Source organism: Nerophis lumbriciformis, linkage group LG03 (genome assembly GCF_033978685.3).
Source record: "Nerophis lumbriciformis linkage group LG03, RoL_Nlum_v2.1, whole genome shotgun sequence".
Taxonomy (NCBI): domain Eukaryota; kingdom Metazoa; phylum Chordata; class Actinopteri; order Syngnathiformes; family Syngnathidae; genus Nerophis; species Nerophis lumbriciformis.
Window position 1 is genome coordinate 47615001 of NC_084550.2, and position 18536 is coordinate 47633536.

The 18536-nt window shown below is 37.1% G+C and overlaps 2 protein-coding genes across 5 annotated transcripts in view; one reads left to right on the forward strand and one right to left on the reverse strand.

The window, feature by feature from the left end:
• cfap57 (cilia and flagella associated protein 57) overlaps positions 1–4613 on the forward strand; it is a 70516-nt gene extending 65903 nt beyond the window's left edge. For all 3 annotated transcript variants that reach the window (XM_061938103.2, XM_061938111.2, XM_072912841.1), the window contains exons 18-21: positions 330–446; positions 589–723; positions 3809–3985; positions 4158–4613. In XM_061938103.2, the coding sequence (XP_061794087.2) occupies positions 330–446; positions 589–723; positions 3809–3985; positions 4158–4337 (609 nt within the window). In that variant the 3' untranslated portion in view covers positions 4338–4613. The remainder of the gene's footprint in view (positions 1–329; positions 447–588; positions 724–3808; positions 3986–4157) is intronic.
• A 5073-nt stretch (positions 4614–9686) lies between these two features.
• The window catches only part of nuf2 (UF2 component of NDC80 kinetochore complex), a 38365-nt gene continuing 29515 nt past the window's right edge, over positions 9687–18536 (reverse strand). For both annotated transcript variants that reach the window (XM_061929270.2, XM_061929263.2), the window contains 3 exons: positions 16786–16961; positions 13409–13544; positions 9687–10056 (listed from right to left, as the gene is read on the reverse strand). In XM_061929270.2, the coding sequence (XP_061785254.1) occupies positions 9949–10056; positions 13409–13544; positions 16786–16961 (420 nt within the window). In that variant the 3' untranslated portion in view covers positions 9687–9948. The remainder of the gene's footprint in view (positions 10057–13408; positions 13545–16785; positions 16962–18536) is intronic.

Below are 18536 nucleotides of genomic sequence, written 5' to 3' on the forward strand. Positions count from 1 at the left end.
TAAATTAAATGACTAAAGATAGGTAAATAGCTCCTAAAACTAGGGACATTTATAGAAATAACATTTTTAATCTTGGCAAAGAATTTGTAGTTTACTGCCACAAGTGGTGGGAAAGTGTATTGCAACCCAGTACCACTGATACTACCTATAAGAAACATACTTTACTTGCTGCCATGGAGGCAAGGACTAGTAACTTAGAAGCAGCTTTGCACAGTGGAGGGACGTTAGCCGCTAGCAAGATAGTATTAAAAGCTCTATTCATCTTGCAAATGTAAGTCATTTATATCGTATATCGCAACCCTAACTGTGTACTGAACTGCTGTCTACAGTTGGAGGAGGAAGTGGTGAGAATTGACAAGGACAACAGCCAGACGAAGATGACCATCAGTGAGTTGAAGTTGAAGCTGAAGACAAGAAGTAAAGCCATGCAGCAGGAGATGCAACATGTAAACAAACATTTTTCCGATAAAACTTTGAGCTTTTATGATCACTATTATTATTCATGTAAACTATTGGATCTATTCCTTCATTGCAATGTTTAGCCATTGACAAGTGCTTGGTAGTCTGATGTGGGTTGTTGCTGTGCAGGTGAGCTCCCTCCAGACTCACCTGCATCGACTGCAGGCAGACTTGCAGGAATGTGTTGGCTTCATCCAGGAGCCCAGCAAACTGAAGAAGAGTGTGAAGATGATTTGTGCTCGTTATGTACTGCACACTGAAGGGGTAAGTCACTAATTGTGTTCTTCATATACTTAGTAGTGCATACGCTATACTAATTACTGCAAAGGCTACCAGGGAATCAATATTGGTACATCTGATTAAAAATAAAATATTTATTTATTTTCTTTATGTAAAATCTAACAGTGAGCTAATAATAACTGCTGTCCAGTTGTTATATCGCGATTTCTTACACTTCTGAGTCTCATTTTCAAGTATGCATTCATTTCAGTTTGTCTTAGGTCTTTATGTATGTCAGTCTTGTCTTTGGTTGAGTCCTACAAAGTGTTTATACTGTAAGTATTGTACCTATTCCCAGTGTTAAAGGGGAACATTATCACCAGACCTATGTAAGCGTCAATATATACCTTGATGTTGCAGAAAAAAGACCATATATTTTTTTAACCGATTTCCGAACTCTAAATGGGTGAATTTTGGCGAATTAAACGCCTTTCTAATATTCGCTCTCGGAGCGATGACGTCACAACGTGGCGTCACATCGGGAAGCAATCCACCATTTTCTCACTTTCGTCGGTGTGTTGTCGGAGGGTGTAACAACACGAACAGGGACGGATTCAAGTTGCACCAGTCGCCCAAAGATGCGAAAGTGGCAAGAAATTGGACGAAATTTGTTCAAAAGGGGGAAAGTGGGGAAAGCCGACGAAATGGTCAGTCGTTTGTTCCGCACACTTTACCGACGAAAGCTATGCTACGACAGAGATGGCAAGAATGTGTGGATATCCGGCGACACTCAAAGCAGATGCATTTCCAACGATAAAGTCAAAGAAATCTGCCGCCAGACCCCCATTGAATCTGCCGGAGTGTGTGAGCTATTCAAGGACAACGGACCTCGGTAGCACGGCAAGCAATGGCGGCAGTTTGTTCCCGCAGACGAGCGAGCTAAACCCCCTGGATGTCTTGGCTCACACCGTCCCTTATGCCACCGAAGATGATCAAGAGAAGAATATCGACCCTAGCTTCCCTGGCCTGCTGACATCAACTCCAAAACTGGACAGATCAGCTTTCAGGAAAAGAGAGCGGATGAGGGTATGTCTACAGAATATATTAATTGATGAAAACTTTATTCATTACTCGCGGTTTTACGTAAATTATTATACATAAACTGTGTTTACCAATAATTTAGCTTAAAAACATTTATTTTTTTCAATCATTCGAGTACATTCGGGTAGTCTTGTGTAATGCAGTATTTTGTGTCTATTTAGGTATGGTTAACCTGAGTGCTGAAATCGTGGAAAAATATATGTTCTTAGCGCGCCTGAAATGGGCTGTCTGCACTCTCAAAGTGCATGTTGTTGCCAAATGTATTTCATATGCTGTAAACCTAGTTCATAGTTGTTAGTAATTATCTTATCAGACAGTGTTAAGCCGCTGAAATCCGAGTCTGAATCCGAGCTAATGTCGCTATACCTTGCTGTTTGTTTGTATTGGCATCACTGTGTGACGTCACAGGAAAATGGACGGGTGTATATAACGATGGTTAAAATCAGGCACTTTTAAGCTTTTTTTAGGGATATTGCGTGATGGGTAAAATATTGAAAAAAACTTCGAAAAATAAAATAAGCCACTGGGAACTGATCTTTAATGGTTTTAACCCTTCTGAAATTGTGATAATGTTCCCCTTTAAGAAAACGGTGTTACATAATAATGCTGTGTCTGGTGCAAATGGAACAGTAGGCTACCGATCTAGAAGGAAAACAGCCACTTGATTATCAAAAGTTAGTCCAAGACTTGCCTGCAATGCCCTCCATCTTAAATACGCTGGACCAATATTTATTCGAGTTTTGGCTTTTCTTTGGGTTTTTTTTTTTAGACATACAGCATCTTCTTTCCTTTTTTTTTTTTTTTTTTTAGCAGTATATGCTGCAACAGCAAGCGCAGATATAGTGATCTTTCCAGGTGGGTGTTAGGCAGCCATGCTTTACTGAGAACAAGTTTGCACCATACACATGCTTCACTATATATTTGTGTCAGCCAATGAGGATCAGGCTCCTTCATGGGCTCTGCTCACCCCTCCTTTCTCTATTGGATTGGATCCAGAGGGGTTGACTGCCAGAAGGACAAATGATTTTGTCTTCCGGGGTTTTATTTACTAACAGAAATGATTACTGTTACAATATGCTGTATGATGCTAATATGATTTTTTTTAGTTAAGGAATATAATTTAGGTACACCAGCATTAACTACTAGTGCTTACAAAATCCAGTGAAAAGATTAAACAGGGATGCTGTCAAACTGCCGCTGCTAAGCTAACAAACACATCATTATTATTATTATTATTATTATCTGAGCTCACATGGCAACAGGCACCGCCTTTTAAAGGTGCACACACACACGCATATTCTGCTCCCAGTATTTGTCTCTCACCTGAATATGCCAGATATTTGAAGTGTTTTTTTAATTTTTTTATGTAACGCAATAATTAATTTCCTTAGTAAATGTTTACATTTATTAAAGAATAATTCTGTTAATAATTTAATTACTTTTTTGGAAAAGTAACACTTAACTATAATAAATTGGTTTTTAAAAGTAGTTATTAATCTACTTGTTACACCAGCCGTTTGATTGTAACGATTTTGAAGGTATTTAAATTTGAAACAGATTTTTTTTAAATCCTAAAGCTAATCAGTAGCAAGAATATGGCATATTCAATGTAAATTAGCATCGCGCTAACACATTTTGAAAAGTGGAGCCTTACTTTTGAGCGCTTTCTTGGAATGCTTGCTTTGTTGGCATGAAAAATGACAACATTACTTAGAGGCAGTCAACTACCAATACGCCTGTTTGACGTCACGTACAACAAAGGTATCGAAATATGGCACCATTTGAATTTACGTAAATCGTTACCCGGTAGTACGGAGGGAATTCGGCCGGTACCTATTAAAGTACCGAATTTGATGTCCGTCTTAAATTTCAGTGGATCAAACACTACTATGCTAGAGAAGCAGCTCAGAAGTTTAAATCACCAACTTTAAAATAATTTCTGTCTCATTAATTAAATTCAATTAAGTGACCTTTGCAGATCACTCAGAAATTCCATCAGTGTCCAAATGTACTTATATTTGTTTTTAAGGTGGACAAAAGTCAATCTGATGTTTGTAAGACATTTACTTGCAAGCGGGAGGTCGTGGAAAAGACGGCTCAAGGTTTGAAACCAAGATTGTCCAAGTCTGCTAATGATGAAGATCACCACAAAAACAAGTCTTCTAATGATGAGGATCACCACAAAATCTACAACAAAATCATGAAGGTGAAGCCAAATATTCATCAACAATCATCTATTTGTTCCATGTCTGATCACTAATTGTCCTTTTTCACATCTAACCTTTAATCGTCTCCTTGAATTGTAGATTTTCTACTTTTTCACTTGGAGCCTCTTTCTAACATCTACGTTGTGTATGTGTGTGTGTGTGTGTGTGCAGGAAAACGTGAAGCTGATCGCTGAAGTCAATGAGTTAAGACGTGAGCTGTGTCAGGCCAGACGCCAGGTCAAAGATTACAAAACTCAGCTGGATGTTTTTAAAAGGTCAATCAATTCTGTGTCTACTCAGGAAGGACATCATATTTCTAGAAATGAACGTCTTTCACATTCCCTAACCTGATCTTGTTTATTTGTGTGTACAAATATTCCCAGTGTTGTTAATCCCTGACTACAGTGCTGTTTGATTTAAACAACCTTCTGTCAAGTTATTTTGTACATACTGAGTTTCCTTGGGGAAAATCCCTTCCAAAGTAACAAAGCACAATCTCAGGGCATTCAATCGATCACAACTGGACCGTTTGGCTTGACTTTGAAGACGTTTCGCCTCTCATCCAAGTAGGCTTCATCAGTTCATGACCATAGATTTAGATTGGTTAGATTTAGTCTGAGACTTAGATTGGTCAGATGTATATACATACATGTATACATGTATGTATATACATGTATACACATGTATGTATACACATGTATGTATATACATGTATACACATGTATGTATATACATGTATACACATGTATGTATACACATGTATACACATGTATGTATACACATGTACGTACATGCATGTATACACACGTACGTACGTGCATGTATACACACGTACGTACGTGCATGTATACACACGTACGTACGTGCATGTATACACACGTACGTACGTGCATGTATACACACATACGTACGTACGTACGTACGTACGTGCATGTACACACGTACGTACGTACATGTACACACGTACGTACATGTACACATGTACGTACGTACGTGCGCACGTACGTACGTACGTACGTACGTACATGTACACACGTACGTACATGTGCACACGTACGTACGTACATGTGCACACGTATATACATGTATGTACATGTATGTATGTATGTACATGTATGTATGTATGTACGTACGTGTGTACATGTATGTACGTGTGTACATGTGTACATGTATGTATGTATGTATGTACATGTATGTATGTACGTACGTACGTACGTACGTACGTACGTACATACATGTACATACATACATACATGTACACATGTACACACGTACATACATACATGTACACACGTACGTACATACATACATACATGTACACACGTACGTACATACATACATACATGTACACACGTACATACATACATACATGTACACACGTACATACATACATACATGTACACACGTACATACATGTATATACATACATGTATATACATACATGTATGTACATACATACATGTATATACATACATGTATGTACATACATACATGTACATACATGTATATACATACATGTACATACATACATGTATATACATACATGTACATACATGTACATGTACATACATGTATATACATACATGTATATACATACATGTATATACATACATATACATACATGTACATACATGTACATACATGTATATATATACACATACATACATGTACATACATGTACATATATACACATACATATACATACATGTATATACAAACATACATATATACATCTATATACATGTATATACATATATATACATACATATATACATTCATATATAAATGTATATACATACATACATGTATACATGTATGTATATACATGTATACACATGTATGTATATACATGTATACACATGTATGTATATACATGTATACACATGTATGTATATACATGTATACACATGTATGTATATACATGTATGTATATACATGTATACACATGTACGTACATGCATGTATACACACGTACGTACGTGCATGTATACACACGTACGTACGTGCATGTACACACTTACGTACGTGCATGTACACACGTACGTACGTACGTACGTACGTACGTACGTACGTACGTACGTACGTACGTACATACATACATGTACATACATACATACATGTACACATGTACACACGTACATACATACATACATACATGTACACACATACATGTACACACGTACATACATACATACATGTACACACGTACATACATACATACATGTACACACGTACATACATACATACATGTACACACGTACATACATACATACATGTACATACATACATATATACATGTACATACATGTATATACATACATGTATATACATACATGTATATACATACATGTATGTACATACATACATGTACATACATGTATATACATACATGTACATACATGTACATACATACATGTATATACATGTACATACATACATGTATATACATACATATACATACATGTACATACATGTACATACATGTATATATATACATATACATACATGTACATACATGTACATACATGTATATATATACACATACATACATGTACATACATGTACATATATACACATACATATACATACATGTATATACAAACATACATATATACATCTATATACATGTATATACATATATATACATACATATATACATTCATATATAAATGTATATACATACAGTACATGTATATACATACATACATGTATACATGTATGTATATACATGTATACACATGTATGTATACACATGTATGTATATACATGTATACACATGTATGTATATACATGTATACACATGTATGTATATACATGTATACACATGTATGTATATACATGTATACACATGTATGTATATACATGTATACACATGTATGTATATACATGTATGTATATACATGTATACACATGTATGTATATACATGTATACACGTATGTATACACATGTACGTACATGCATGTATACACATGTACGTACATGCATGTATACACACGTACGTACGTGCATGTACACACACGTACGTACGTGCATGTACACACTTACGTACGTGCATGTACACACGTACGTACGTACGTGCATGTACACACGTACGTACGTACGTACATGTGCACACGTATATACATGTATGTACATGTATATATATGTATGTATGTACATGTATGTATGTATGTACGTGTGTACATGTATGTATGTATGTGTATGTATGTATGTATGTACGTACGTACGTGTGTACATGTATGTATGTATGTACATGTATGTACGTACATGTACACACGTACGTACGTACATACATACATACACGTACTGGAGTTAAATCTTAAGCGCAAAAATTACGACTAAAGTGGCAAAGCTATTATTTTATATGCACATTAATTTTATTGAAAGTTTGGTTAAGACAAATATATATTTAGTTTAATTTAGCACAACCTAATTGTATATAAATGTGTTTTTCACCAGTTATTTGAGTCCCTTCTTGTGCAGCATATTTGGTCAGCACTTATTTTTCTCATCAGCCTGGCTAAGCCTAAGGTTTGTGTGTTAAATATTTGTATTATTAATTAATAGTCTTTGTGATTCATCTACTGTAAGTAAGTTAGATATAATTATTGACTATGATTAATATCAAGAGTAAGATTACAATATATATGTGTATATGTGTTGGTCATTTGTCCAACTCTTTACTTATACTAGCGGTGTTCCTCAAGGTTCCATTTTAGGCCCTCTTTTTTTTCTCATCATTTAGCTTAGATAGGCTCCAGCACCCCCCGCGACCCCAAAAGGGACAAGCGGTAGAAAATGGATGTTGGGTGATTTAGCTAATCACTTCAAAAAACTTGAGAGACTCACATTTTTGCAGCAGATTCTTGAAAACTCGAGAGTGATATAGAGATGATCTTTGACTGGCCGTTTTGCAGAAGCTCCTCAAAAACAGCAGAGCGGTCCTGTAACTCTGACAAAATAACAAGACCAAAATTAAATGGGAAAAATGTTAAAAACAACTGCTATACACAACAGAAGAACCCTTGTGGAATTTGCTGCAAAAATGTGTGTCTCCCAAGTTTTGAACTGATCTCGGTTAGGTCTTATTCCCGGGCCACAGATTGAACAGAGATGATGTAAGCATGCTGTAAAAGCAACCAACTCGTTAAGGCAATTAAGTGGAATGTTATGTATCGCTCAAATTGATCACCTGACCATCAGCTGATCCAATGGATCACGTATTTTCACTTGATGAAGACAAAAGTGAAGGAAAAAGCCCAAAGAACAAGTCGGAAGTAGAGACCTGGTGACCTGCAAATCATTTGTAACGAAAAAGTGATTTATGATCAATAATTGGTCCAATTACTTTTGGTCCCTTAAAAGTGAGCGGTACAAATTTGCATAACAGGCCGTAATTTTGTAGCACCACAGGAGACTGACAATTTCTCCCGCGTGTGTATTCTTCTAGGTCTCTTTAGCGCCGCCCTAGTGGCTCCCTGGAGCTTTTTCAAAACTGTATGAAAACAGAAAAAGATGGGGGAAAAAATATATTTTTTGTTTTAATATTGTTTCTGTAGGACAATGTTTATATTAAACATGATTCTCTGATGAGAATATTTGGCGAGCGCCGTTTTGTCCTACTCATTTTGGCGGTCCTTGAATTCACCGTAGTTTGTTTACATGTATAACTTTCTTCAACGATGCCAGAGAAAGACATTTTATGTCACTCGTTGTCTCATATTGTCCGCCAAACGTTTTATGCTGTGTGTGAATGCACAAAGGTGAACTTTGTTGATATTGACTTACAGTATGTGGAGTGCTTATCAAGCATATTTGGTCAGTGCACGACTGCACGCTAATCGACGCTAACATGCTATTTAGGCTAGCTTTATGTACATATTGCATCATTTAATTTCCTATGTCCTGTGTATTTATATTTGCATTTCTCATGGCACATTATCTGTATTTCTGATCGTTGTTTGTGTGCCATGTTGTTCCAGACCACAGCAAACGTTACCCTTGCACAGATTGTAATAAATCCATTAGAAGAAAACAGCCTGCCGTTTCCTTTAACTTGGACACACATCTATAACTTTGGTTATTCTAAACTCGTAATTTCCAGGAGTTATCTCACCCCCTGAGAAGCCTGCGTTTTACTAATCCAATCCTACTATTCCAATGTTGTAAAAATGTGTAGAATAAATTTTACATTTCAACATTTCTGTCAACGAAGATTTGTGTCAGCCTGCGACGCATAGTCATTTTGATAGTAGGCTAATATAGACACTTATATCATGTGTTGACTTCATTATATCCCCTATATAAGGCTTTTAATTTTTTGCAGCTCCAGACAGATTTTTTTGTGTATTTTTGGTCCAATATGGCTCTTTCAACATTTTGTGTTGCCGACCCCAGATCTAGGTGATAGAGGAATACGTTTGTGGGCAAGTTTTACATGAAACGCCATGTCATTCATTTATTGACATATGAAAAACGGGGCCCCCACCGATCTGCGTATAGTGAGGGGCAGTTTGAAGGATGATCAATATTTACAATGAATGATCATACCAGCATGCATCGATAGTATGTGTTCATTGTGTACTAATACTACTGTATGGATTCAGTTGGAGGTTTCTTACCTAGAGGAGGTTTTTTCCTTGCCTTCGTCGCCAAGTGCTTGTTTAGTTGGAAGTTAATGCGTAAAGATTCTTCAGGTCAGTCTTTCACATTGTTGTTTTATTATGCAAGTAAAGGTAAAACATGAAGGTAAAACACATGCAAGTAAAAGGTAAACATGAAGGTAAAACACAAACCTCCAGACTTGTTCCGTTTTAGAGTGAACAAATAAGTCAAACATTTACAAACTATCCCTGTTAATATAAGATAAGAAGATACCGTTTATTGTGGTTACATTGGCCAATTTGTAAAACAATCCAAAAAAAGTTAATGTTTCTATTTCTGCAGTCAAATAAAAATAACTCAGAAGTTGTTGGACATCTTGGCGACGTCTTGTTTCAGATTCAAAGTGTAGATCTCAATTTTCCTTTGTAGCTCATCCATTGCAGTAGAGAGGGTGTCGTACATAGCCTGCAAACAATCATCAACAATAATCAGTACACAAGACAAAGGACTATGTTGTGACCTTGAGGCCGTCCTCCTTACTTCAGGTTGTCACATGGAAGGCAAACGTTCAAAATGGCGACTGTTTATTTACTAGGGCTGTGAATCTTTGGGCACCACACGATTCGATTCAGAATCAATTCTCCATTGCTTAATAACATTGGGTGCCAGTTCTATGATTAACTACATTCCTCCATGAAAAAGATAAACAGCTTTGATAAAACTGTTTTTGTTTATAAAAAATTCTACCCAGTCAATTAATAAAGTCAAATACAAAGAAGGCAGCAAGAGAAGTATCCCACACTTATCTTTTGTAAAGCAAACCTGTACAGCAGATATAGTCATCTACAGCAACAATATGATTTGTCTGACAACGACAAAAAAATGATTTTAGATTTTTATGAATCCATTAAGAATCCTTACAAATAAGACTAAAGATTAATTTGAAAATCTAATTTTTTTTACACCCCAGTTAGAGCATTATAAAGGTTCAGGGGTGAATATACAAGACATATATCATAAAGAATATGATAACGGGATGGAGTGGATTCATAAACTCTAAAGAAAAAGATTCAACATCACAGAAATTGAGTTTTCAAACTCCCTCCACCATAAATCCTAGTAGAAGAACAAAAGTGAAGTACATAATTTCTTTACACTAATAAAACTAATTCATTAAAGACAACGTTGGATTTATTTGTGCATTTTTAAGACATTAATTGATGCCGTGTGATCTTTGTTTATGTGTTGACAATTAATTACTGTAGCTATTAACATATGTAGTACAGTATATACCTTTAATGTTAATGTCATCTACAAACCCTGTTTCCATGAGTTGGGAAATTGTGTTAGATGTAAATATAAACGGAATACAATGATTTGCAAATCATTTTCAACCCATATTCAGTTGAATATGCTACAAATAAATAAATAATGATAAATGGGTTGTACTTGTATAGCGCTTTTCTACCTTCAAGGTACTCAAAGCGCTTTGACACTACTTCCACATTTACCCATTCACACACACATTCACACACTGATGGAGGGAGCTGCCATGCAAGGCGCTACCAGCACCCATCAGGAGCAAGGGTGAAGTGTCTTGCTCAGGACACAACGGACATGACGAGGTTGGTACTAGGTGGGGATTGAACCAGGGACGCTCGGGTCGCGCACGGCCACTCTTCCAAGACAACATATTTGATGTTCAAACTGATAAACATTTTTTTTGTGTGCAAATAATCATTAACTTTAGAATTTGATGCCAGAAACACGTGACAAAGAAGTTGGGAAAGGTGGCAATAAATACTGATAAAGTTGAGGAATGCTCATCAAACACTTATTTGGAACATCCCACAGGTGTGCAGGCTAATTGGGAACAGGTGGGTGCCATGATTGGGTATAAAAACAGCTTCCCAAAAAATGCTCAGTCTTTCACAAGAAAGGATGGGGCGAGGTACACCCCTTTGTCCACAACTGCGTGAGCAAATAGTCAAACTGTTTAAGAACGACGTTTCTCAAAGTGCAATTGCAAGAAATTTAGGGATTTCATCATCTACGGTCCGTAATATCATCAAAAGTTTCAGAGAATCTGGAGAAATCACTCCACAAAAGCAGCATGGCCGGAAACCAACATTGAATAACCGTGACCTTCGATCCCTCAGACGGAACTGTATCAAAAACCGACATCAATCTCTAAAGGATATCACCACATGGGCTTAGGAACACTTCAGAAAACCACTGTCACTAAATACAGTTTGTCGCTACATCTGTAAGTGCAAGTTAAAGTTCTACTATGCAAAGCAAAAGCCATTTATCAACAACATCCAGAAACGCCACTGGCTTTTCTGGGCCCGAGATCATCTAAGATGGACTCATGCAAAGTGGAAAAGTGTTCTGTGGTCTGACAAGTCCACATTTCAAATTGTTTTTGGAAATATTCGACATCGTGTCATCCGGACCAAAGGGGAAGCGACCCATCCAGACTGTTATCGACGCAAAGTTCAAAAGCCAGCATCTGTGATGGTATGGGGGTGCATTAGTGACTTACACATCTGTGAAGGCACCATTCATGCTGAAAGGTACATACAGGTTTTGGAACAACATATGCTGTCATCTAAGCGCCGCTTTTTCATGGACTCCCCGCCAAGCCACATTCAGCACGTGTTACAGCGTGGCTTCGTAAAAAAAAAAGAGTGCGGGTACTTTTCCAGCCCACCTGCAGTCCAGACCTGTCTCCCATCGAAAATGTGTGGCGCATTATGAAGCGTAAAATACGACAGCGAAGACCCCGGACTGTTGAACGACTGAAGCTCTACATAAAACAAGAATGGGAAAGAATTCCACTTTCAAAGCTTCAACAATTCGTTTCCTCAGTTCCCAATCGTTTATTGAGTGTTGTTAAAAGAAAAGGTGATGTAACACAGTGGTGAACATGCCCTTTCCCAACTACTTTGGCACGTGTTGCAGCCATGAAATTCTAAGTTAATTATTATTTGCAAAAAAAAAATTAAGTTTATGAGTTTGAACATCAAATATCTTGTCTTTGTAGTGCAATTGAATATGGGTTGAAAAGGATTTGCAAATCATTGTATTCCGTTTATATTTACATCTAACACAATTTACCAACTCATACGGAAACAGAATTTGTACAATACTGTTTTTGTTTTTTTTAAATGGTGTGAAGTTAATGTTTTGTATCCCCAAGTCCAGTAATGTTTAGTTCCAACATTATTTAGCAATATCCAAAAAGAGAAGGAGTATAAAACCTGTGAGAGATTTATGATTCAAATTTATTTATAATGTACGATTTGGTGTTTTCTTGATGCGAAACATTGCAGCATATACACTACAACAACACACACATCCATTTCCTGAAATAATAAATCATGAACATACTTTTACATTTCAGGTTTATACAGACTACGGTTGTCATTAATAGTCATACGCAAAGGAGGGAAAAGGCTGGATTCGTACCAGGAGCCCTCAGATTTTTGGACAACCGCTGTGCCATCTATGCCTTGCTGCTGGTAAAAAAGTTGTTCTGCTTTCAAATGCATTATTTTAGTTTGCAAATTCACTTTCTGTTTTATTGCATAAAAATACATTTACAAGACTGTACATAACAGACTACAAAGACTTAGTTTGTTACATGCAATGTTTGGTCATGTGATAACTTAGACAATATACAAATTATACAAAGACTGGGGTTAATTAAGTTTTTCTCAGAAAACCACAAGATAGGAAAGGTGGGGTGCACGAAAACCGAGGCACCACTGTAATGTACGATTTATTTTCCCTTTCCAGTATTTTGCGGTCATACCTGAGCTTTCTGGGTCTCTTTACTGCAAACGTCTCTTAGGCTGTTGATCTTAACTTTCAGCTGCTGTGTTTCTCTGGAGATCTCTTGGATTTTGTCCGCCATCTCCTCACGTTTATGATGGATTTGGTTACACTGTCTGCATTTACCGTTTAGAAAATCAAAACAAAGCACAGACATTTTCACTTTGAACACAAACAAAATCACTTGACTTCTGTTCATTTCTTTCATCAAAATGAACTAAGTTCTAGACCCAGTAACTGTACATACACTCATCATGGACAGACATGTCTTGTTTCATGATTCATTTCAAACACTTTTTGCACAATTATTTTTAACAACAAGAATTAGGTGCAGGTTTTCACACAGAGTAAAAAAATCATATATACACACACACCTATATGAATATTTAGGTAATTGTCCCTGAGCAATGACCTTGTGAATCACCACCATTCCAAGGTGGAGGGGTTTCAGTGCCCGATTGATCCTAGAAGCTACTGTATGTTTTTTGGGAGTATATGCCCCTGGTAGGGTTTCAAGACAGGTAGGTCACTGGCCAGACAAAGAATGATTCAGAAGATCCGATGAGAAACATCAAGATGAGTGATGATACTTTGTGGGATACCGGGGCCTCATCCTCAAGCCAGGCCAAGGGAAAGGGATTACAGGAAAATCCAGATCTGTTTTTTCGGACATGCAATGTGACCTCCGCGGTGGGGAAAGAGCCTGAGCTTGCTTAAGAGTTTTTTCGATTAGACATCTTAATTCACAATTTTGATTCTGGGACCAAACTTCTTAAGAGGGACTGGTCCTTGCCCTACACTACAGTTGATGCAGGCGTGGGCGGCAGGCAGCCTACGTGTTGAGGTAATCCCCAGTGAACGAGTGTCCCTATACCTTCGGATCGAGGGAAAGGTCATGACTATCATTTGTGTACATGCATCATGACAGCAGTTCAGCCTTCTACCAGGTCAACTACGGTAAGTCTACTGAGCGGTTGTGGTCTCCACAATGACTTCGTAGTTCTACGGGGAAACGTCAATGTCTATGTTGGCAATGACAGTGTGACCTGAAAGGGCATGATTGTGGGGAACCAGTGCGGTGTTATGTTTTTAAACTTTTGTGCAAAACACAGTTGGATCAAAAGAAATACCATGTTTGTTCCTAAGGATGTCCATATGCTCCAGGCACCAGGGCACCCTATGCTGCATGTCTATGATCGACTTAGTTTATCAGATCTGCTTCCGTATGTTGGACACACCGCAAAGAAAAGGGACTGAGTTGTCACCAAATGGTGATCAGTTGGATTAGATGTCAGGGGAGGATGCTGGCAGACCCAAGCATATAGTGAGAGTATGCTGGTAACGTTTGGCACAGTATCCTGTTTGTAGAGTTTTCAATTCACATTCCGGCAGAGCTTCGCCTTCATTCGAGGGGAGGCCGGGGAATCTGCAACCTTCGGGGTGGGAGCAAGATTAGGAGTTAAAGTATCTCACGATCTTGTTTCCGAGATGGACAGACAAACCAGTCCAGAGTCTGCAGTACGGAGAGTTTAAACGGAAGGCAAAGCGCTCAATTTACTTGCATACACTCATCATGGTCAATAACTTTGAGAGTGATCGAAAGAAGAAGATGCTGCCTTAATGAGTTTCCTCTGTAGGGTGGCTGGACTCACACTAAGGTGAGTGAGAAGCTCAGTCATCTGAAAGGAGCTCAGAGTAGGGCCACTGCTTCTTCACATTGAGATAAGCCAGTTGAGGTGGTTTAGCCATCTAATCCGAATTTCTCCAGGACGTCTCCCGAGTGCCCAGCCCGAGGTGGACCTATGACACGCTGAAAGGATTAGGTCTCGCAGCTTGGAACCGGAGAAGGGGGACCGGAGACCAGGAAGTCTGGGCTTTCCTAATGAAAAGCCCATGGAAGTGGAAGAAAATGAATGGACGGTTGGTCCTCTAGCAAGTTTCCCCTCAACAAGGTGATTTTTTTTTTTACACAACAACACATGTAAACTGTGAAAGCTTGTAAATATTAAAAAATAAATACAATATTCAGGGCTCGAATTTAACCACGGCAACCGCATCCGCCCTTGTTACTTGCCGTAATGCCCTAAAAAATTGACCAGCATCAACGGCAAGAACATGCCATGACCGCCCTTGACTTTTTACTTATTAATGGACAATTGTAATGTAATTGTTTTGTCGAATAAATTGATAAAAACACCCAGAGATTACTTTTTTTCTTACATCTTCAACTGTTTAAGACATCGCATAATTAACCTTAATCACTATAAACAACATGGGCACAGCCATTTTGGGCATAAGGGGACACTATGCCCATTTTATGTTTATGAATATACATATATATATCTATATATATATATCTATATATATATATATATATATATATATATATATATATATATAGATATATATATGTTAGGCCAGGAAAAAACACAGAGGCTATTTCATCCCTACAGGCCTGTTTTGCAGGATTCTCTGCTCTTCAGGGGATTTTATTGAAGTGTCTCACTTCAATAAAATTTCCTGACCTAACGTATATTCCGCTCTACCCTGATATTGAGCACTGTATAACGGATAAACCACAGAAACCTTGACTATATATATATATATATATATATATATATATATATATATATATATATATATATATATATATATATATATATATATATATATATACACACACACATATACATATACCTTAAAAGAGGGCTCATATTTTAGGGCTCCAAGGCAAACATTATTTTCTTTCGAGGCGGGGGCTCCAAAGCATGCATACATACCCTGATATTGAGCACTGTATAACGGATAAACCACAGAAACCTTGACTATGTATATATATACACAGTATATGTATACATATATATATATATACACACACACACATATATATATATATATATATATATATATATATATATATATATATATATATATATATATATATATATATATATATATATATATATATATATATATATATAGTCGAGGTTTCTGTGGTTTATATATATATATATATAGTCGAGGTTTCTGTGGTTTATCTGTTATACAGTGCTCAATATCAGGGTGTGTGTGCATGCTTTGGAGCCCCCGCCTCGAAAGAAAATAATGTTTGCCTTGGTGCCTTAAAATATGAGCCCTCTTTTAAGGCAACACTTGCTTTGCCCTTAAAAAGTAAAAATTTGAGGCCTGAATATTGTCTTCAAAAATCACTGAAGATGGAAAAAGATGGATTCCAAATAAAATATTTAGAGGCCAAAATGAATATGACATGATGAGCGTATGTAAACTTATTGCAACAGTGACTGAAAAAAATAAATCATGTTATCAATAATAATATAAGATGATGTAAATGCATACCTCAAAACATCTTCAACATGTTGCTCCTTCATCTCCTTCTTCTTTTGCCTCCGAAGGTTTTGCTTAGACTCCTTGTCCTGCTTCATACAGAGAGCTCGCTTCAGCTGCCCTATCTCATTGCACAGGTTTCTCAGCTCCTTCTGCTTTTTCTCCTGCTGACTCATCAGCTGCTGGTGCTGTAAAAAGTGGACAGAAATCAGCAATGATTCTTGAATAAACAAAATAATGTTTTGATTGAAGTTGCGAGCAACATTTTGAGTTACGAGGGAGCCAGCTTGAGATACATCCACACAGCAAAGTAACAAATGCCACAGGGTCACTCGTTAACATTAGCTAACAGCAAGACAGACAAAACATTGTTTTTCAACCATTGAGTTTGAAAGACAAGGCTGAGAAGAAATAGGTGAAATAAATCATCTAAAAACATGCATAGTAAAAACATAGCTACTATATGAGTTAAAAAGGTGGTCCAATTTGAGAGTTCTCAGTTGAAGTATCCTTAATTACTTGGAAAGTTGTTCCCAGTACTGCATTAGTTACTATGCTTAAACGCACAATAGCCGCAGCTCTCCATGTTTTCATCTAAAAAGCTAACGCATCATTCTACATGTGTAGTGGTTAAGGTTTTAATGTGTGTTTGAATTACATCAGCTTTGGTTCTTTGGGTTACGCGGATCCTCAAAGATGTTAAAAATTACAAAAGCACTCTGAGATGAGTAAATAATCTTCTTTAAAAAATCAGCCCCAAAATCAAATCATTTGTTCGTCATCCCATTTTCTGACATTTCCTGGAAGTTTAATCAAGATCTGCCCATTACTTTTTGAACTATGCTACCAACTAAATGGTAATCCCCAGCATATACATACCTTCCTGGCAGAGGTAAATCATCCTTGATATTTTAAATACAAATTTTCCACTACACAGTGAATGATTTTAATGGATTAATTATATGTCAATGATGTTGTATATAGACATTAAATTCTTACTTCACTTATTAAAGTTTGATTAAGCAAACTGTACATTTGTGTTCTCCTCACTCACTGAAATATATCCATTTAAATTTGCATCAACATTTTTAAGGGCAATGAGAGGCCTGTGATATGATGATTACACATATTAAAAGTGTATTCTTCCAGAATGTTCTGAAGCGTATTAAACAGGAAGGTTTTTGTTTCAAAATATTAACTTATTTTGGCTTATGTGGATATAATTTGTGTTTGTTGGTGTAAACATGCTTGATTCTGAGGAATAATATACACCAGCAACTGGCTTGTGCAAAATTATGAATGTTATGAAATTCCAATTCCATTCCATGAATTTTAATTAAAGTTGTAAACAAGAACTACAATTGAAATTCCAATTGATTACTTTGGTGTTTTTTCCAGAATCATGCTTTACAGTGTATCTTACATATTTTGACATAGTACTACTATTAGTCTAATGTACATATTAGACAATTCTTCTGTGTGGAGTTTGCATGTTCTCCCCGTGACTGCGTGGGTTCTGTGAGAATGAGATATTTTAAGTGTTCTCCCTCATGGCCATCCAGAACTGCATAGTCCTTGACCGCATCCTAGCCAAGGAAGAAGGTGTGTGTGTGCAATGTTTGGTGAACAATGCTGCACCTTCATTCCTAACACCGGTCCCGATGGCTCGGTCCGGAGGGCCTTAGAAGGCCTGCGAGCCCTGTCCAGAGGGCTTATTGAAGTATTCGGTCTCTGACCCCTTTAAAGATTGGCTCCACAACACC